This window comes from Myodes glareolus, chromosome 5 (assembly GCF_982192425.1).
Source record: "Myodes glareolus chromosome 5, mMyoGla1.1, whole genome shotgun sequence".
Taxonomy (NCBI): domain Eukaryota; kingdom Metazoa; phylum Chordata; class Mammalia; order Rodentia; family Cricetidae; genus Myodes; species Myodes glareolus.
The window spans coordinates 8,636,849-8,659,432 of record NC_142030.1 but is presented as its reverse complement, the minus strand read 5'-3'; the positions used below and the strand labels follow the sequence as shown (position 1 = coordinate 8,659,432).

Genomic DNA, 22,584 nt, shown 5'->3' with positions numbered 1-22,584 from the left:
ATGCATGCACGCAGGCAAAAACCTCATCCATGTAACCTAAAAAAGAGCCTCTTTCAGAGCCCACGGCTGCCTAGTTGAAGGCGCCTGAGTGAAGGAATTACCCCCTTGTCTGATGCCAAGATGCTACTCACCCATATGCCCAATTCACTTCCCTGAACTCTCAAGGAAGGCCTCTCCCTGTGGCGGACAGGGAGAAGGGCTTTGCATGATGCTATCAGTAAGAGGTCTACCTCAAAGTTTGTAGGTACTTTGGAAAACGGGAGGCACACAGTGAGAACTCTGACTGGGCTGTGCATTCAGAGGCCCTCCCTGGTGGCACCAGCTGATCAAACAGAGGCCCCGCTGGATCCGAAGTCTTCCCCATGGGCGTCTGTGCGTAAACAGACCGGCAGCAGCATCACTGGCGTCCACTGGCTCTCACAGCTGCAAACACCAGTGACACAGGGACCTCAGGAGCACCTGCGGTCTGTTTAGAGCACGCACCTCCCAGCCGCCCCAATCTGCTCTTCTGACTCCACTGCTCTGGGACAGACCCAAGGAAGCTGCTTTGTAGGGTGTCCTGGCTAGACAAACACAGGCCGTGCTTGGAATGCCACTTTGAAATCTTTGCTTTTTAAGACTTATTTATTTGATTTTATGTGTTTGAGTGTTTTGCCCACTTGTATGTTTCTGCCCTATATTAGTGCGCAGTACCGTGGAGACCAGAAGAGGCATCAGATCTCCTGGAACTGGAGCCACTAGGTGGTTCCTGGGAACCAAAACTGGGGCCTTTGATTGAGCAGTGAGGGCTCTTAACCCCGAGCCACTGCTCCAGGCGCCATCTTTAAACCTTAATGGAGCCACTGGAAAGCCTTGTACTAAGTCCTTACATGATGAGTTCATCTTTGCGACTGTTGATCTAGGCATCTGCAGAGAGACTATCCGCTGTCTCTCCTGCTTATCCAGGTCTGGAACTCCAGCTCCCCCACCCCTCCTTCTTTTAGACAGACTCTAGCCCAGGCTAGCCTCAAACTCGAGATTCTCCTGCTTCTCTCTCTCTCTCTTTCTCTCTCTCTCTCTCTCTCTCTCTCTCTCTCTCTCTCTGAGTCTTATGACCACCAGCTCTTTTGAGACATGTCTCTCATTGGTCCAGAGCTCACCAGTTAGGCTAGAGGGGCTAGCCAGTGAGGCCCAAAGATCCTCCTGTCTCCAACTCCCTGAGTTACAACTGTGTGTCATCATGGCTGGCATTGTCCCATGGGTTCTGGGGATTAAACTCAGGTCCCCCTGAGTTTGAGACAAGCATTTTATTGACTGAACCATTTCCTGGCACCTTGTTAAGAGGTCTTTCCTGGAAGACCTCAGAGGGGTGTGCCACAAGGGATGGAAAAGCCCCCAATATATAAGAACCTAGCAACGTCTGAGCCCTCACCTCCTTCTTCACCCTCAGAGATGTTCAGGACAATCCCAGGTTCCCCGGGGAGTGTTAGAGTTTCGTGTGCTTTATTCACTAAAGGAAGAGGAAAGCTCTAGGCAACAAGTAACGGAGAAAAACCTCAACCAAACAGGGGATCAAAGAGAAAAACTACCAGGAACCAGGACAGGGCTCAGCCTGCTACTGGGCAGAAGGGGAAGGGGAAATTCACCTAAGGTAGTAGGTAAGAGAGTTACAAAATGAATGGGCCTGGGTTCCTGAAGGAGAGAAAAAGCAGGAAGAAGTGAGTTTGGAGCCTGTGGGTAGGGTGGAGCAAAGCCAGGGCACACCTGAATTCCAATGTCAGTTCTGCTACCAGGCAGTTCTGGGACAAGGACAAGGAACTCACTTCTCCAAACCACAATTTCCAGAAGAAAGGAAGAGAGAGAGAGAGAGAGAGAGAGAGAGAGAGAGAGAGAGAGAGAGACACTGTCATTAACTCGGGTCTGAAGGATGGGCAGGGCGACCTGGGTAGCAGGGATGTGGAGGGGATTTAACAAAGCTCAGCCTTTACTCATTTGTTTCCATTTTCCCTTCCAAAAACACTGGCCAGCGAATGGCAAGAAATAACACATTTAACTCTTTGGTTTAAAGAGGAATAAAATAAAAATCCAGAACTTAGAAACCAAATGTAACCTGTCTAACACAAGAACTGCCCCAGCAGAGATGGAACCTTTTCCTGTTTTTACTCCCACTGTTCCCTCCAGCCACTGTGAGGCCTACTATACCAAAATGGGATGGTCAGCGTATACTCTTCACAGAACTGCGGCTATTGTTTTGCCTTCTGCAAAAAACAAAAAAAAACAAAAAAACAAAAAAAACCAGTTTCGGCCACTCTAAGTCACAGTAGTTCCCAAGAAGCGAGGCCGGGCATCACAGGTTGCAACATGGGATATCCAAAGAATCAGGCTTCAGCCAGGGTGGTAAAACCATCCTCATCCTGTCTGTGCCTATGCAGGACCTCCATGTATGTGTCAATAGTCCTCATCAACTTGGTCTGTTTCTTTCTTCCTGTGTATGGCTCAGGGACAACTCAGTCACTGAATTCCTTGACTGTTGGCTTGCTCAACTCTCATTTCTGTGGACTCACTGCCCAGGACACAGAGGCGTTCAATCACTGAGAATGGAACCAGCTGATGTTCCAAATCAGAAGGTAGCGGACATCAGCTGTGCTATGACCCTCCATCTAACACATGGAGCTGAGGGGCTCACACTTGGTCTCCGGGTTCAGCTAGTTGACGGTCTAGCCTCTGACAATTCATTTTCTCAAGCAACGCAGACACGTCCACAATGACGGGAGAGATGATGGCCTCAACAGGGCCCTCCCAGGATCAGGGCCCTCCCAGAGACCCCCCTCTGTCACTTTAAAGGGGTCAAGGATCTCCTTTCAGTGTGGTTCATTACAAGAGGCATTAATTCAACAGTTCCAGTGTATCAAAACATAGGAACACAGACACAAACAAACTCCGCAAAAGGAGGCTCCCATTAATACTCACACCTTACTCTAGGGCCCCCCAGATAAATGGCCTCTGTGGGGATCAATGGCTCAGTACTTTAAATCCCTCTGTGATCCCTAACACACATAGCTCACACCTGGTAGTCACTCCTGCACGTGGGGCAGCGTGTCACTTCCAGGCTAGTCATCAGCTCTCAGGAAACTGGCTAGAAAATCCCAGGCACTTTTGGGACTGCTCACCTACAAGCTGTTTATCAAAATCCTGGCTCGCCTTTGACCAGTTCCCCTCTGGAGACAGACATAAAAGACTCGGTATCGCCACGCCAAAGGAGGAAGAAAGTGGATGAGTATACTCACCAAGGTACCCACAGAGCACCTGGGACTGTCTGGAGCAAAAGCTGCCCACTGAGCCAGAGGGTGTTGTAACAACTGGGCAGACAGCTAGGGGTTTTAAAAAGCAGGTATTAGCTATTTTACTGACGACATGCCCAGCCCAGAATTACACTAAGATTCCAAGTAGGAAAGGGACTTGCCTGCTAGTCTTACCATCCCCCCCCCACCCCACCCGTCAAGATAGCAGACATCTGATAACCAGGGCAGGACAATAAACCCTCTAAACTCTTGGCTCCCACCCTGATTTCTCCTCCCTGATCTCCTGTGACGCTGTACCCAGCAGCCCGCATTGCTCAAGGCAATTGTCCTTTTGCCATGCTCTAGTAAAAAGACAATATCTTACAATTTATATACTGAACTGGGGAAAAGTAATACCTTGAATTATCCTAAAGATGAATAAGAGAGATCTTGACCCCCTTGGACAAAAGAGTCTATTGTTAAGAACAAAGCCTGAGTTTTTGTTTGGCCGGCCTAGGCTTCGCTGTTCTTAAAAACCACCTGTCCGCATTTTTCACCCACATATGAAAACCCTTTCACATTTGGGTCAGAAATCCAAAGGCCTGTTGATTTAGAGCTATGGGCCTACAATTTCAAAAGTTAGCACATTGTGGAAGAAATTAAACATGTCTTCCTTGGAGCTGGGCTATTCGGACACCCCCAGGCTTTTATATGTAACGAACAGCAACCAGATTTAAAGGTTGCTGCCTTATTCTCAGAGAAAGAAAATGCACTGAAAAATAAAAAAAATCACTCATGTACATATGTATATCAAAGGGAGGAGAAAACATTGCTATGTGTTCAAAGCAACAGCTTTCTTCTCTTCAACAGGATTTTTGCATGAGAAGATGGGGATTAAAATTCACTGATTTTCCACGAACTTACCATATTTTTGTATGTACAAGACAAACACGTTAGCCCTCACCTCCCAAAAAAGATGACATATTTAAAGGCCTAGCAAATACAAGGCATTTGAGTGCCTTCCAGGTATCTGGCTTGCTGGTGACAGAAGCTGTGTCTACATCCAGGTCAAGCAAGAACACATGTTCTTGTCCAGCGCTTCATATTGGTATAAAATCTGTGTGCCTTCCGTTTGCGTGCTTATATGGGTGTATCTTCTACAGGTAACCAAGGCCCTTCAGAATGGACTGGAAATTTCTTTTAACAAGACAAAGGCTTCATGGACTCCTCCACACACGTCACTTTAGACAGGGACAGGGACAGCCCTTCCTATGCTCTATATAACTGACCATCTCCAAAGTTCACCCACTAGCAAGACCCCAGAAACACATGCTCACACACGCGTGGATCGAATTTTCAAGTCAGAACACTCTTTGGTTCTGAAATGGGGCTCTGCGTGGCCAGTGTGGCAGGGAAGGTTAAGGTTAGTGACGGCCCTGTCGCCGCACATGCTGCTACCATATGCTGCCTCGAGCCGACATCTGCGCCCATATGTTCCCCTCAGGAAGCAACTGCACTGTTTACTTTTAGAGTTTCTTCACAGTCTGATAGGGAGAGGGGATCCCTCACCCTGAGGATAAACTGTTTGTCACAAGATTAGCAAGTTTTCTCTTTCATATCTGACCTTTAGAGAGCCGTGCTGAAAGTTATCCTAAATAAAAATCACAAGGAATATAATCAGAGACGTGCAGAGATGCAGAGGGAGCTGCTGGCTCAGCAACATGTGTTCCTCTGTGCGATGGCCCTATGCATTTCTTGAGGGGGGAACCTAAGGCCTTTCCCTGGGAAACAGCACCTTCTTCAGGCCAGTACATGCTCTGATACAGCAGAGATACCAGCCATTCTGCTCCCTGAATTCAGATGGCTGACTCTGCCCACAGTCATCCAGACCTCAGGGACACAGGTGAGAATGGAGGGAGGGAAGGAAGTGCTGCTCTTGAATCCTTAAGTATGCACCTTTGGTTTGCCTCTGCTCCACTGGGAGGCTGAAATATCAATATCCTTTCTTTTTCCTTCTCTTTCTGTCCTGTTCTGTTGCCTTTGCCTGTGGTTTGTTTTTAAGCAGGGCCACAGGAAAGGGATCTCTGGTGGGAGCCGACACCACAGAGAGTAAGATCATAAACTGTGTGGGGCTGTGACGGGGACAACAGGGGCTTCTTGGGCCACAGAAAGAAGTCCTCCCTGTTTAAGCAACCAACAGTCAACTTACACACGATTGTATAAGTGGTGACGCGGATGCACAGGTTTTTGTTTTCAGGTGACTGAAGATCTGGTTATCTGTGACACTTTGTGAGATAAGAAAGACAAGGAAAACCCAGACACATTCAGAGAGGAAACTGTTCAGAGGATCTGGATGCTCATAAACTGGGAAAGAGGACTGCGAGTTACCCAGACTGTAGGATGGAGACAGAGTGTTTCGGGCGGATACTTTACAAAGTAACTAAAGATAAGGATGTAAAGGGTACTGCTTTAGTCCAAGACTGGTAGGCAGAAAGCAAGGCAATGAATCCACAATTTATAAAAGGATACCTTTTCTTTATTCTAGCTGGCTGCTTAATCTTGAGGGAGCCTGAGGTTTAGCAAAAGGCCTTTTTTGGTTCTGGGTGGCAAAGAGTTGGACTGGTAGTTTTCAAATTTGACTATGCCCAAGTGTCCCCTCTGTGCTGGTTATGAATGCAAATTACGAAGCCTTTGTCACGCCCCTCCTGGTTATCACCCACAGCTGTCAAAGGGGTCCCAGAAACCCTAATCTGGGCAAAGAGGTCGAGGGCGCCTAGTTTATAGACCATCCAGGAATACTGTGTGCAATTTGTTGAGTGTAATTAATGGCATCCGAATCTCTCAATCAGGGCCAAAGGGATGGCTTGGTAGTTAAGACACTGGCTACTCTTGCAGAGGATTCGACCTATGTAATGGCTCAAAACTGTCTGCAACTTCAGTTGTAGGGAATCCTATATGCTCTTCTGGCCTCCAAGGGCACTGCATACACATGGTACACAATGTACATGCAGGCATGCTCATACACATAAAATAAATACATCTTTTTCAAAGTCTCAATAAACTTCATGTCAAATTATCTCCTGAAAAAAAATCCTCCCACACCCACAGTATCTCTTTTTCAATAAGAATAATTACACATCTGGGCACTACCATTTCCTCATAATACTAAACTACTACGACTTTCAACTGCTCTTAGAATGTTCTACATACTCGGGGCTTCACTCAAGGCCCTCTTTCTGTGCCGCGAACACTTGTGAAAACAGAGCTGGCGCTACACACACTGTTTCATTTCATTACTGTGATATTTTCTGACAGTGGGATTCTTCTGAACTATGGCCCTCTCCACGACAGACTGTGCCCACCACTGTAGCACACAGAAACAGAAAACACGGGTTTCCAAGGACGAAAAGTGACAGTTCCCTTAAGCCTGCCTAGTGACTTCAGCTAACATGTTTAACAGCTCGATGAAGAGGTAGAAGAGCTGAGTGCTCAAATCAGCAAGGTTTGCTGTTGTGGTTGTTTGTTTTGTTTTCACGCTTCAAGATGTCTCAGATATAAACAAAATGGTGAAAGAAAGGAACAACTAACCTGGTGCGGGAGAATTATCTGTATTCTGTCAATCATATTTTAATAAAACGCTGATTGGCCAGGCAGGCAGTATAGGCGGGAAAGCCAGACAGGAAGTAGGGGTGAAGCAAAGAGACTGGGAGTATTCTGGAAGCAGAAGCTCTCTCTCAGCCACTCCTGTACAGACCACCGAAGAGACAGCATGTAACCTGCCCAGCTCAAAAAGGTATGGAGCCATTATGGCTAACATAGATCAGAATAATGGGTTAATATAAGTTATAAGAGTTAACAAGAAGCCTGACCCTATGGGCCAATCAGTTTATAACCTTATGGAGTCTTGTGCGTGATTTTCCTTGGGACTTGCTGGCTTATTGGGGTACTGGGCCAGACAGAAACCCCAACAAGCCGGCCCTCATGTTACACTAACCCAGGGGGTTCGCAGTCATCTCTAAATGTGGTACTTGTTCTCTCTCAGTGCTGGGAACGCAGACTGTAATCCCCACCACTTTGGGACCAGGCAGGAGTTTGTCCCATCTTCTGTCCCTAGTCTCAACTTCCAGGTCAAATGCCAAGGGATGAACTTGGGTGTGGAAAGATAGAATAACACGGACATCCCAGGGGACAGTTTCTTCAATAAATCCTCTTCCTCCCCAGAGAAATAGCCTTTATCTGGGACTGCTCTTCTGGCCTAGGGTCAGAGTACACCGTTGACACTTTTCAGGATTTTCTGAGCTAATTGCTCAATTACAGAACTCCGTTATAAATCAAGTAGGAACAGTTTCGGTACGATGTCAAGGCAGAAGTGAAAATGAGATTGAACTGGAGGGTAAACTATGAATGGCCCTCTAAAAAAAGAATTTCCCCAAATGGAGAAATGGCAAAGTCCTACCACATCTGGTGCAGACAGAATAATCGGTGATAAACTTGGTCTACGAAGCACTGACATTACCAACAATGAAACCAGTCCAAAGCTTAAAGATTAAATTGCATTTCCCAGAATATTCCCACTGACACTTCGGCAATAATACACCCCTGTGCTCTTAAAAATAAAACCACCTGATGGCTCTGCTGTTGCTGCTCTCAGGTGGAAGGATGGCAGAGCTTGCCAGTCCTGTGGTCAGGTCAGCTCGTATCTTGGAGCCAAGCAGAGCATTCTTGTTCACAAGAATGAAGGAATGAGGGTTCCTATGGCAGCCCGAGGTTATGAATGGATGGTGATCTGTGAACTAGCTTGTTGAGACATATGTGGTGCTTGTCTGTGTGCTGTGGGCAAGACAGGGAGAACCACGTGAGCCAGGATCCAAGTCATGGAGTTTTTCTTTTTTCTTTCATGAGATTGGAAAGATCCTGCAGAATTTCCTGAAAGTAACATCACCAGAGAGCAGTTCTCACATAGTTACTCCATGACTGTGCCTTCAGATATGTGGAGTCTCCTCTTCAGGAAGAACCTGACTCCTAATTACCAGGGTGGAAAGAGCCAGGAAGGCCTGAGGCAACAGAGGAGACTCTCCCTGGGAACGGAGATGCACGGAGCCCAGAGCCCGCTAGAGTGAAGGAAAACAGCTGCCTGCCGAGGGTTGGAAACGCATTCAAACTATTTTCAGACGGCTTGGGCTTCACAACATCCACGGAGTATTTTCCATCTGCCTTTGGTTTCTCAAGCCATTGTGGCTAAAGAAAAATCTAAGCCAAACATTTCTAACTTATCAGGCCTAACGAATTCAAGTGCTGTTTGAGAGGACGAAGGGATGGTAACAATCCACAGGACAGGGTTTGCTCAGCTCTATGAAACTCTCTTCTCTTTCTAAAAGACCTAAACTCAGTTCGTTTCCTCTTGAATAGCAGTTTTCTGGCACCAGTGAGCAGTGTTCCTAGGTTGTCCTAAGAAATCCAGGGTACAGATCCACAGAGGAACATCATACAGTACACTATTAGCCAAGACCAGAGGGCTCAGTGTAGGTGTAGGACTGGTGTGGGTTCCTTTTCCTCCTCACGCCATCTGGGAGGACTCCTGAGAAGCCCCTTCCGGCCCTCTCATCCAGCTTCCTCTTTGAGACTTTCACTCTCTAAGCTTCTTCACTGGCTGTAGTTGTACCTGACCATGCAGAGCTAGGCCAGAGGTGGTCTCTGGTGAAAGTCCATCTACCCTGCTTGACCGTGGCTGTCTGACCTGGCTCATCACTCTCTCCAAAGGGCTGGCTTCCTGCTTCTCAACAGAGGTTCTCACTGGGGGAGTTGGGGCAGGCCCCTGTGAGTGAGGAGGTGAGACCTGGCCCTCAGGTGAAGCAGTTGTGGAAGCTGTCCTCATCACACTTGCTACACCCACGCTTCACAGTCCTAGAAACCGTTGTGATTTTCCTCATGCTTACACACTGAGAAACTGAGGCCCAGGTAGGTGAAGAAGTGTGCCGAGTAACAACAGAGCCAGACTTTGATGTCAATGTCACAGCTTTGGAAACCTATACTCAGAAGGCCACGTTATAAGTCAAGATAGGACCCCATTTTTACTGCCCCACTTCCCTTTCTTCTTTCTGCAATCTCCTTCCAAGTATTCTCTTGCTTCTACTTACTGGATCTGGATAGCTGTAAAACTCAGACTCATTTTGCCTTCTCAAATCAATTAACTCTCTGCAAGCATCATAAAGTGTTCGGGAAGGGCTGCAGTACAGGTTCAAACCAAGGACTCGATAAATCATAATTTTACTATCAACCAAGTGCACAAATAAAGGTTAAACATGTTGAAGGAAAAAAACCCTCCAATTTTGTGTAATCTTCAGAGATATATTTGCTTTTCTAGGAAAATATTCTGAACTTGTAGATGCAATTCTCCACAGGACAGTCTCATCCTCAAATGGACTGACCAGTGATGTTAGGTCAAGAAAAGCCATACTAAGCTACTCATGGTGGCACGTGACTATAATTCCTAGCACTTGGAAGGCTGAAGCAGTAAGATAAAGAGTTCAAGGTAGCCTGGATTGCTTATTCCAAGGTCTGGTCTGCATGGTAAGACCCTATATTTACCAATCAAACAAGAAAAGTAATGGTATTAGGGCTGTTATTATCATCAGGGAGCAAACCCTTTATGTATAGAACATATTCCTGATATACTAATATCTGTATCCTCAGATGTCAAAATGGAAATGCTAGGGTCAACTTCAGAGGGTGACTTATGAAGATGAAATGAGGCCCGTGTAAATATTTAAAGCCAAGCCCGGCACACAGAAGTGCCCAGTAAAGGTTCAGTTTCTTCTTGTCCACGTCAGTATAATTCTCTAAAAATGCAGAACCAGGAAAGGAACTTGTACTGCCTCAGTACAGAGACACTGAGTCCTTTAATCCCTGATGTTTAAGGAGAACAGCCTCTAGGTTTCCTGGTGCAGGTCATTTTGGAGGCTTGATCTTACTCAAGAGGTAATGCTCACTCATTGAACATTTACTGAGCAAAGACAACATGCTAGATTCTGTAAGAACAGAGAGGAATCAGGGCATCTCAGACCTAACTAAGCAAAACAGTGAAAGGAGGCAGAAATAAGAAATAAACAGTGGGCCAAGATCTTGGGGTGCAGAAGGAGCCAATTACATGTACTCAGAAAAACCAGAGATGGTCTCTTATGGAGGAGTCATCTTCGTAAGTCTACAAGAATCTTCAAAAATAGTTCAAGACAGTTCACCCAGTAGAAACAACATAAGCAGGTCCCGGAGACATGAAAATGTCTAGATAAAGGGCAAAAGGAAAAGGTTGACAGAATCTAGTGTTCAGGCAGAGATTTGGTCAGGGGATGGGCTGAACAGTAAGAAAGCAGAGCTGACCTCTGGTCTAGAATGCTAAGTGCTTAAGAGAGCTGAGGCCTAAAGGCCTCCTAAGAAACAGCCTCAGTGAACAAGGGAACTGGATCCACTGGGTGAAACTTCTACAGAATCATGTGGATATGTATGCCAAGACATCCCAAGACAGCAGAAGTGGTCCCCGGGGGTCACATTTGAACACTGCCGAAATCCATGTTAACTAGTCAAGCACTAGAATGAACTGGTGTCATCTTCCCCTTCTAGTGGTAGGTAACATGGTGATACGTTTTAAAGTCAATGAATAATGACCTGCATGCAAAGGCCTACTAAATGCAGAAGCTGCCTAGGACCCCTTCACACCCAAACCTCTGCAATTTGCTGAATGAAGCAGGTGGCTCAGTGGAGAAATTTGAGGTCTGCCAAATCTCAAAAACACAGCGGGATACTAGGTAGGGAAGGGCACAGCAAAGGTCTGACCACCCTACAGACGAATACCCATCACCTTGAAGGGCAAGGGGCAATTTAGATTGGGAGCCAGGGGTCAAGGAGGGCTTGATGTGGAGTCTGGGTCATCCAGCCAACACAGGAGGCATGGCGGTGAGACAGCAGAGTCAAACACCCACTTCTGGCTATCAGAGGTTAGAAAAGAAACAACTACCCACCCCAGGCAACGCTAGAGTTTCTTCTAAACAAAGGGCGGAAGCAAACCTTTTGGTCTAAACAAGCCCGTCCCAGAATCCCTAACATGTTATTAAATGTAAAATAAAATACCCAGAGAACAATGAATTCCTGGGTTAAATACTATCTCTGTTTAAAATACATTAAAGAGCAGAACACAGGCACACCAGATGCTTTTAAAAATGACAACAGAAACATCTGTTTATCTCAGCCAAAGCCACATTTCGTCAGGCTGCCGGGAAACTGCGAAGTGGGTTCCTCGCTGAGGCTGAAGGACAGAAGGGAAAATGCAAGGAGACCGCGGAAAGGGCTGCTCCGGGTAGGCACCTGCTTGCTGCCCACCTCACTTGGGGGCTTGTGAAGGTCATGGCAGGAGCAAGGGGGAACGACCTGGGCCGGAAACCTATCATTGCACCCTTCTCCCAGGCGCCTCCACCCTGCCTTCCCGAACCTTCTAAAACTGCAGCCTGGAGAATGTTGTAATCTCTGGGCAATGGCCCCGGAGTCACTGACCTCCTTGATTCTAACCCAGATTTGATGTGGGTTCAGCAGTGAGTCACTAGCCCCTTTTTCACATCTCCATTTCCTCTAGGAAAAACCATTTGTCATTCTTTCATATCTTCACACACGGAAGGTGCCTGAGGAGGTTACATCAGCATCTTTCCAAGATGAAAACTCTCAAAACCTGCGTCTCCTCACCTTGACCACGGGGGGCACTGTGGAGACCTAGAGGTGTGGTTAAGTGGACTACACTTGCTCTTTAATCTTGGGGAATAGCCCCCCCCCTTTAAAACATGGAGGTCTCAGGAGAGGCAACAGCCTCATGGGGCAGCAAAAACTACCTACCTGTTTCAGCTTTTAACCGTGTTTTAATTTGAGGCTTCTCTCACCTAGTCCGCTCTTGAAGGAGGGGAATGCAGAGGAACTCAAGTGTAACCACAACCAGGCATTAGGAGTGTTGGCCACAATGCAATAAAAGGAGGGAATTAAAGTCTGGACTGCTGTGCATTAATGACATTATGGAAGCCAAGAGGTCCAAGCCAGTCTTTATTCCCCAACCCCTCTTCTCTCTGACACATAATTCATATACAAACACACACAGAGAATCTTTCAGGAGAGAAGATAAGAACACATTTCAAAGCAAAGCTACTGCTAATATTCCCCTTCGTTGGGCAGTTGACCCAATAGACCAGCAATCTGTACACTGAAAGACAGATTCATAAATTGAATACTAAGTCACGTTCCTCAAAAACATCACATCATTGGTAGTCATTCTACATCCCACAATTTCACCTGGAAAATTGCTGAGCTACCAGAAAAGGAGAATTGTTTAGTACTAAATGTTTAGCCTTCTTATGAAAGAGTTACAAAGGAAATCTAACTGTGATTTTCCAGACTATATACTTACATCCACCTATATAAAAGCCAACATGGCTACCTACTTCCTTGGCTTGCCCAGGTTACAGATTCCACTCTTCATTAACACAAACTGAAAAATCCAAGATAATTCCTCTATTCTTTTTTTTTTTTATGTGCTGACTGGCATATGACTGACAGTGACTGGCATTCCTAGTAAATGAGAGACCAACCCTGTTGCTGAAGGTCAATGAATGGGAAACTTGATTGTCTCTAATATAGGAGCTTCAATATTATGGTCATACAGTATATGGCATACAACATAGCCTAATCCATATTCTATTCTGATTATTCTCTATTTGATGATTTTATTTTAATGTCTTTTGATTGTAAAGATATTTTATTGTTGCTATTGTTTTTAAAACAGTACCCAAGCTAACCACCAGGGAGTTGTGGCTTTCCACCATGGGAAGCTGGATAATTCTCTGGTATACGATAAGGCTGCCCTCTTCATTATGATAGGATGGAAGACCAGCAGCGGCACCCCACCTCCAGAGGAAGAAAGCTATTTTCAGACGTTGCCACAGCAGAACAAGTGTGGAATAGGGAGAGGAAAGGGCGGGACCAAAGCTGCCACAGTTAGACCCATAACATGGGCCTGCTTTCTTGAGAAGAAAGTAGAGAGGAGAAGCCAAGCAAGTGGTGAACTCGTGTAGTTCCAGCTCTAGGGACCATGAGGCCAGAGAGTCATGAGTTTGAGGATATCCTAGACTATATGACAAGTTTATAAGGCCAGCTTGAGACCCATATTAGCAAAACAGGGCTTGGGATATAGCTCAGGAATTGCTTCCTTGCCATAGGAAAGCCTCAAACTTAAAACAAACCAACCAACCAACAAATAAAAACAGACAAAGAAGAAAGAAGGAAGAAAGAAAGAAAGAAAGAAAGAAAGAAAGAAAGAAAGAAAGAAAGAAATTGACTTCTTTTTCCACCACATTTCCACGGGGTTTAATATCAATTTAGATTCTTCTTGGACATAATGGAGTCACTTTTTAGAATTTCTAAAGCCTTGCACAGCATCTTCTGAAAAGCTGCATCTTGAACTTCAAAGGGAATAGTCCAAGTGTTTGACATCCACTAACTACTGCTGGGCAAGCAATCAGTAAACTTCAACACAGCTCTACTTTGAGTCTTAAACTAACAGAATGTGAAAAGATCAATATGAAGAAATGCAAAACTAATCAGATCCCTTCTTTAAATGTTGACATAGTATTATTTATACCCCATAAATACATTCTTGGCTAAAATTCATACTAGGAGCTTGGCATCTGGCCAGTTCTATTAATATCTACTTTATTTATACAGCACACTTGGCCAAGGATAATATTTAAGACAAAGTATGCCTGAGGGCATATACAATATCTCTTATATTTTCACTTTTAAATCTCCACATTGCTAAAAATATTGAGTTTGAACTTCATAAAATGTCCCGCTAAGGGCTATCAACCATCTGTAGTGATATATAGTCACCAAGTATAATTAGGGCATATTTGCAATACTTGAGTTGAAGTCACTCCCTGAACACTAATAAGATGGTGGGGGGAAGGAAAAGAAAGAAGAAGCAGTGATCTTTCCCATGCCTTCCTCTGTGCACTTGTGGCCCTCTTCAGATTCACTGCACGGCACAACAGGCACACGCCCTCCTTTCAGGCACCACAGCGACAGCCCAGTCCCAAGCCAGGCAGAAAGTGCTGAGGAGGGAGAGAGGAAAGCTGGCATAAGAGCCGCTCTGCTCGGGGCTATACTTTCAGTTTTCTTTTCTTTAAAAATACAATGGAATGACTTATTTATTTTCTTTCTCTCTCTCTCTCTCTCTCTCTCTCTCTCTCTCTCTCTCTCTCTCTCTCTCTATTTCTTTCTTTCCTTTTTGGAAGCTCTTACTATATCCCAGCACTTTTTAGCCCAGGAAAGTCAGTTAACCTACTTTCTATAAAATTATCCACAGTGCCTGCACAGTTGCATTGAATCTACTATTAAAATGACATTCCACTTCTAAGTGTCTACACTGAACACAGGTTTCTTAAATCTCTATTTTTTTCTGTGAAAATATGATAGCACATGTGTGTATAGTGTGTGTGTGTGTACATGTGCAAGTATGCAGTTTTTAGGTTTTCATTTATTTGGAGGTTCAGAGATGGGATAAAGATGAGAATCCACACATTAATCTTAGATGATGCTCTCAAATCTTCCTGATAAACCAGGAATGTTTCTAATTTGCCCATGACCGTGGTCCTGGGTTGTCCTGTCTTGGCTCACCTTCATTCATCAGACTTAAGTGCTTGCTTGGCAAGTCCTTCCACACCTATGCAATACAGTCTTGGCAAACATCCTGGCAGCTAATCTGAGTGTTTGCATGTAAACACTGAAGGAGGAGCTATTCGGCCCCCATATAACATACTTGACTATCATTCCAAATATCGGTAGAATCAGCACACACATGCAGGAGAAGGCTAACTGACTCAACCTTTCGCACAGCCTCAATGGTTCTAGACTAATTCCAATGAACTCTCTTCCCTAGCCTGGCTGTGGCTCCACCCCAAATAAAAGCCTTACTTCCCAAGGGGGAAAAACAGGGCGGGGTGTAAGTGTCACCACTGTAGTGGGTTAGGACCATAATTATGATAATAAAATCATCCTGCTGGGCAGGGTTCCCTAGGTCGGTTACGCCATGAAAGAACAAGAAACGCTCCAGGATAAGAAAAGTGACCAGAGAGAGTGTGGTAGACTCATGGGCAGACACTCTGAGGACACCAAGTACAAGACAAGGCAAGTTTGAAGAGCCATGCATGGCTCGTCAAACTAAAAATAAATATTAGAAGAGAAAAGCACCACCCTGCAATTCTAACTTCTGGGATAAGATTACCAAGATGGCTGCATTATCTATTTAGGCAAGACACCGAGGCTGCAGAGAGGCAGCCAGCAAGGATATAGGGCATGAAAGGGGGAGGAGAGAAAGGGCCGGCCAATGAAAAGTTTATGACGGGACTTGGAACACGGGGATGGTGAAGTTTTTATTTTTTCTTTTAGGATTTCTTCCTGGTGTTTAACCCTCTCAGGTAACCACTCAATGCTGTCGCTGCTGAGATCGCAATTCCCCCCCCTCCCTGTTTTAAAGAACTCTGAAATAAAAACCACATTAACGGTACTTCTTCCCTTCCCACCAAAGAGTTCCACAATAAATCATTGCTACTGTATGCCAGCTGTTTTGAGGATACTGATCGCAGGGAAACAGGGTAAAAAATACTATTTTTTTTTAAATCAGCTGTCTTTCCTAGATTCGACTTCAGAATGCAAAGGAGTCCCCCCCCCCCCCCGCCCCCCGTTCTTAAGAAAGTGCTGGAGCAGACGAGTTCAGGTTGAAAAACATACCGGAGAAGCCCCTAAGAAAAAAACGACCTGCTCTCAGCCTAGCGAGGGCTAGCTAGAAAAACAGACCGGGAAGTGAAAGCTACTTCAGGCCAGTGAGAACCCTATTTATCCTTTCTGCTCTCCACGTGAGGTCAGAAGGGGACTTGGCTACATGATTTTGCGAGGGGAGGGGGTGTGAAAACACCTACAGACAGCAACAGAAGATCGAGGATTTAAGGGGTTTTCGGTGCCCCCCCCCAACACTCCGCGCGCGCGTTTGGTGTTGGTGATGCTGACATTCTTAGGGCAGTGAGAAACAATAGCAAAGACTTGGGGAACCCCCAAATATGTCAGTATGGAAAGGGGGTGCCTTTGGGAACTCTAGTTTGGAGGCACTTTTTTAACTCTTTGTGCACCGGTTAGAGGACATCCCCACCCCCACCCCACACCAACCCAGCAAAGAAAACAAATCTATCGTGATCCCCCTAGCCGAAAGTCATGGGGGAAAGCGCTTTCCTTTTGACAGAAGAGGGTTGACTCCCTAGTTTGTGGACCAGAGGCGAGGGAGAAATCCAAACGCCTTTTAAAAAAAAGGACTGGGGCGTTTGGGGGAAATGGATTATAGAGAGAAAAAATAAAATAAAACGTTAAGGTGAAGTTGCAAACCTGCGGATCTCTATCCTACATCAGGAAAGGAGGTGGAAGGAGCGAAGGGCAGAATGGAAAGGGGACAATTGGGACCTGGGGACCTGGAAAGGAAAGGGCGAACGCCTGGGGCTGCTGTGGGTCTGTGGAGCTCCGGGCCAACCTTAGACTCGGGGATGGAAAAGGCGAAAACCACGGAAACTGTACTTACTTTCGGAGGGGAAGTGGGGAGGCATGTCGATTTTATAAACCTCCTTGGCGTAGTACTCTTCGTCGCTCCGCTCGCGCTCGCAGGCAGCTGCCCTCCGGCTTGCCTTTTCCTGCAGTAAGTCCCTGGTACTGTTGTATATGGAAATCACCTCCGGGGGGACCTCGTCCGGCTCAGGATAGTCTTCCGGGGGGCTGGTGAGCTTCAGCTTGCTCAGAATCTGCCCGCGGATGGCCTCGATCCTCTTGCGCATAAACTGGTCCATGTCGAGGGTGCTGCAGGTAGACAGGCTGAGCGCTACCGGGACCAGATGCAGGAGCAAAAAGGTTCTCAGCACACAGTAGTGCATGTTTTTAGAAGGTGGAAACGTTGCTGTTGTTGTTTAAAGTAAGAAAAAAATATAAAAAGAAACCAATAATTCTCAGAGCGGATCAGGTAACGTTTTGTGTTTTGTTTTGTTTTGTTTTTTAATGCGAAACTTTTGCAAAGCAATCGAAAGTTAATGCCCAATAGAAAAACGTCTCTGGCTGGAATTCCTTTTAAAAAAGAAAATGCAGCGCGTTCCCAACGTGGAGATATTAATATGCGATGCTCAAGGGGGGGGGCTTTAAGGAGTAAGAAAGGTTTGGTTTTTCCCCTGGAAGGGAGGGGGTGAGTGGCTCTGAAGTAGAAATAAACTTAAAAGGAAGAAATGGAGTTCAGTGTGTCAGGCTCTGGTGCGGAGTGGCGGATCTGAACTCGGATCCTTAAGCCAAAAGGGAAGAGACGAAGGTCCGGGGGCTGGCAGAAGGCGCGCAGGCAGGGCCGCGGGGAGCGCAGAGCGGCGGCCGGGCTGCTCCGGGCTCTAACTGAGATGTTCAAAGACGGAGCGGCTCGGCCCTGCCTTCCACACGTGTGTGGATGAGTGTGCGTGTGGATGTGCGCGCGCGTGCGTGTACGCGCGCCGAGGGCGAGCCTGGCGAGCCGCGGGGAGGCAGATGCGCCCCGGCGCGGCTCTCTCGGGGACTCGGTGGGGGTACTGTCCGTCCCGGAGTTCCGCCGAGGCCGGAGCAGGCAGCGACGATCCTGCTCCTGCGGCCGCGCTGTGGCCTACACCCGGCTGGGTCGCTCCACGTTGCAGCCGCCGCTGATGCCTGCAAAGGGGGTTAGCCTCCAGCTCCGTCCTGCAGATCCTCCTCCTTTTGCTCCAGGCGGCCACCGGGCGACAGAGATCGGTCACCTCCTTCACCCACTGTGAAACAACACCGCCTCCTGGGCGCCTTGGCTGCGGGGCGCCTCGGGGACTCGCACCCTTTCCCCAGCCTCTCCTGGCTTCCTGCAAGCTTGCACTTTCTCGGTTAGGGTAAGACGGTACTTGCGACCCTAAAATAGACCTCTGCTGATACCTACTCCTTTCTGCAGCCGGGTTGCTCCAGAATGGCGATTCCTTAAACACTAAAGCTTCTGCTCCTCATCCCTGTCGCCTGCCCTAAGGCTCAGAGCTCTCTGCTTGTTTTCTCACTCTCTCGCTGTGGCTCTCAGGCCGGCAGCTTCGGCAGCTCCGCTCCCAGCAAACCTTCTGCTGCCAGCAGATAACATCACGATCCTGCCCTGAGCAGAGATTTATAAGTGCTCCCCAAACCACGTGTTTGCCTTCAACAAAGTGACGCGCTATTATTACAGTCAGAAGTCCTCTGTTACTAAGACCACGAGCACTCGACCGTTGAGGGGGTGTGGAAAAGGGGACGGCCCGTGGAGGAGGGCGACTGGCAAAGGAGATCTGCAGCAGTCACCGCGATCACTGAGGGCTGTCTGTGGAGGGGCAGGCAGCTAAGCACCTCGTTTCTCCACGGTGGGGCTCATTCATTCGCAGCCTCCCTGATTTTTATGAGTCTGTTTACATCCTAGCCTTGTTTGTCTGTGAACTTGCAGAAGGCAGATGCACCTATTCCACCCAAAGCATGCTCTGTTTCACTGCTCTGAATAAGTGGATCATGGCCGTCTTCGCCTGAACTCTCACTTCTTGTATGGCTTTCTCCTTTCTTCCTAGACAGGCAGTATCTACCGTCTTCATTCTGCCCACAGCATACACCTAGGAAACCTGGATTGTCAGTGTTTGATGTCTACTGTTACATAGTGCTCCTAGCCTGACATTTTCTACACCAACCTGTCCAAACTAGACGGAGACCGGAATCATTCTTGCCATTGTTCCTTCTTTTCACCTTTAGTTAAAGTCAACATTTCAATTTTAGCAATGACTCTGCGGCCACACTGACTAGACAGATAATTTAAACTGGAAACTGTTGATCATTCCCCCAAAGTCAAGATCTCTGTATCATTTCCTGGTTCAGTCATTTCCTAGTTCAAAACAACCCAAGCCTTTAGGGATGTATGCAGGAGATGTGTGTGGGAGGGGCCTACATTATTAATAAAGGGAACTGGATAAACAGTAATGATAGCTGGCATACATTACATACAGCAACGAAGTGTATTATTTATATGCCACAGACAAGGGGACAGAGGCCAGAGGAAGTGACATTTGTTAAAGCAGAGAACAGGAAGTGGTGGGCCTGGACATTGCAGGGAAGGCCCGTTGCCTGAGTTCTCTCCCACTATGCAATTCAAAGAAACACCAGTCCCAGAACATCTGACAAACAGGGATTCCGAGGTCCAGTCAGTGTGGGTGCTGCAGAATAGTCTACTGCCCTCTTACAGAACCAAGATTCCCACTGTCACCGTCTATGTTCTAAGAATCCTGGGGAAAAGTTCCTCTCTTATCACCTGCCCACCCACCTTGACCACAAAATTCCTCGACTCCACTGACCCTGTAACACCCTGGAATGAATGAATTGTTCCAATATGCACCTAAATGATTCTGAAAACTATATAAAAACCACCATCATTGGCAGGCTTCTTTCTTCCAGGTCAGCTTCAGATGGGAACAGTTGGTCGGGGTTAGACAGCCATCTATGACCCTGTAACCTGAGGCTGAGCCGATCGAGGGCTTCTGGGTGGCTGACGGTTTCATCAGCCGGAGTCATTCTGTGAGTCGCTTCTTAATCTGGCTGCACAGAGAGGACAGGGGTGCGAGCTAGGGCTACAGAGGTACCGAGGGCCAATGTCATTTTGGAATGCAGTGGTTTGGGGGCGTGGGAGCTAGAGCTACCTAGGGTCAATGGCACTTTGGAATGCAGCGGTTTGTTGGGGGTGCTGCCAAGATAATCTGCTGAGCACCTAGGTAGGGCCTTCCCTGAAGCCAGAGAGCAGCTCACCACATGCTGACACTGACCAGGGAAGCAGGTGGAGGTGCATCTTCGGATGGGTGGATCAGGACAAGGGCATGGGCAGAGCAGCAGCAAGTACCTGTATTAACATGTACCCATTCACAGAGACATGAACCCTCTACCATCAATACCCACACTCTTGTGCATGGCAGTTGGCTGAGCACTTACAGCTCTATATCCCGTAGGCCTGAGACAGGCCCTCTTCCTAAGAGGCTCCTTAAGTTTCCCCAGAGCCCAGGAGGTGACAGACACCTTCTGGGCTGATGAAGCATAGTGACCCAAGTCAGCAGCAGAAAAGGAACCCTTTCTGCCTCACGGCAGAGCCGTTCTCAAGAGCTGTGCTGGTCTCCACAAATGAATCCCGTCTTAGCAGCTCTAAGGCCTCTGTATCCCCACAGACATCTATTAAGGCTGGTGTGTACTCGGGGTTCCATGGGCTGTCTGGTAAGAGCACACTGTGTATAGCATCGCGACACCCTCGGTGCTCAGGAGGAGCACTCCACAAGTTCCTGTCACTGTGGCTTGTGAACCTGAATTACTCAGAGGCTCTGCTCATTTCAGGGCCTGTGGGAAGGGGATGCATGCACAAGACTATAAGGGGGAGTCGTTATACGAGGCTTAGAGAGTGTTAACAGCGAAGATGGAGCCTGGCGTCTGTTCATTAGACTTTAGCTGCCTTATCCAGGGCAGCCAGGGGTCACTGTCAGGCACATCTATGGTCTCCATTCTTCATCAGGAAGAACCAAAGAATGGGTCAGGAAAAGAACTGTATGAATCTGCTTTATGGACACGCACACACCTTGTTTTATGACATTTTGCCCCTCTGTAATTGTAGACTGAGCAGCTAAAACCACACTTTTGATGGAATACAAACTCGGTATCGGAGTTCAGTTAGGCATTCGACATTAAAGGTTTGGCTTCTAGGCAGAGAGGTTGAGGGGTGAGGAAGCAGCTGTTTCAAGCCGCAGCCCTGACTAGTCACTAATGGGTCTGTTATTCACGTCAGTGATGTGGATGCCTACAAAACAAAGCTGCTCGTGCCTGTCCTGGAGTCCGTCTCTCGTGCCATAGCAACAGTCCGACCTGGGGTCTCTTCTCACCAAAACAAGAGGAAATAATTATCCTGAAAGCTTTCCCAATGCCTTCCAGCATCAGAAAACCAAAACAGGCAGTGGGAGGAATATGTGAAGTTGCAAAACATTTTTTAAAAATTATCAAATTGTGACAGTAAGTGTAAGAATAATCCTTTTCCATTCTTACCTGTAACTTTTATCTTTACAGTTATGTGTGTGCATGGATGTCACACCTCTTCTGTCTTTACACATATTTGTGTGTGTATGCATGCATGGCACACCTGTGGAGGTCAAAACATAACTCTCCTACTGTGTTATTTTCCTTCTACCATTTGGATTCTGGGAATGGAACTCAGGTCACCATGCCTTTACCCCCACAGCCATATTACCGCTCTATGAGTTAATCTTTGATTCCACAATTTAAAAACAATGCTTGATCTGTATTAGTCCCCCCACCCCCCAGGATCTATGTACCTCTTAATAAACAAGTTTAACCGTGGCCTAACGAGTTCTCTGTAGAAACATAAAATAATAAAAGGAGTCAAGAGGCTCAGTCAGTAAAGTCCTTACAAGCTTGAGGACCTTAGCTGGATTCCCAGCACCGACATAAAAGCTGTATGCTGCAAGGTGCATGTGTAGCAGCATCATGGGGAGACAAGACAGAAGGCTCCCTGGGGCTTGCTGGCCGGCAGAGAGCTTCAGGTGCAGTGAACGACCCTAGCTTAAAAAATAAAATGGCGAGTGGGGGGTGTGTTATAGAAAACATCTGACACCAATCTCTGGCCTACACACACACACACACACACACACACACACACACACACACACACACACAAACACATTCCCATTTGTGTTCTACCAGATGAATTTATGATGACCCTAACCCTATTCTCTGTCATGTGCCTTCTCTTCTTTCATTTTAATTTCTGTCTGGCCCCAATACTTTGCTCATCCGCAGTGCCCTGGCTCTGTCTAGTGTCTCCATGGACCACACAGGTGGTATATAATAGAAGCAGGAGTGGGAATTCTGTTGCTGGCCCTACATCTCGGGATTCACATTGTGTGCTTACGCCACTTGCTAACTGTTGTCTTAGTGAATGGATTTCACTAGAGTCAAGAAACTAAAGGCATAGCTAAATGTTAGAGAAGGCTGGAGAGGGAGACAGCCCCAGCTACCGGGTACCTGCACTCTTGATGAACTATGCCCAAGCTGATAGGTGATACATGTGCGTACTGGGGGCTTGTGTGTAGAAGTCAGAGGACAGCCTCTGGTGTCATCCCTTAGGCTCTACCCACCCTTTCTGGAGACTGGGTATGTGACTGGCCTTGAACTCACTGTA

The 22,584-nt window shown here is 46.9% G+C and overlaps 1 protein-coding gene across 3 annotated transcripts in view; it reads right to left on the bottom strand.

Moving 5' to 3' along the window:
- Nucleotides 1-18,543, bottom strand: part of Tgfb2 (transforming growth factor beta 2) — an 81,493-nt gene extending 62,950 nt beyond the window's left edge. Inside the window, exons 1-2 of one of the 3 annotated variants that reach the window (XM_048439494.3) lie at nt 16,912-18,543; nt 3,267-3,350 (exon numbers count right to left, since the gene is read on the bottom strand). In XM_048439494.3, coding sequence (XP_048295451.1) covers nt 3,267-3,350; nt 16,912-17,257 — 430 coding nt within the window. In that variant the 5' untranslated portion in view covers nt 17,258-18,543. The remainder of the gene's footprint in view (nt 1-3,266; nt 3,351-16,911) is intronic. The other 2 variants (XM_048439492.3, XM_048439493.3) reach the window with 2 other exon arrangements.
- Between the last annotated feature and the right edge of the window lie 4,041 nt (nt 18,544-22,584).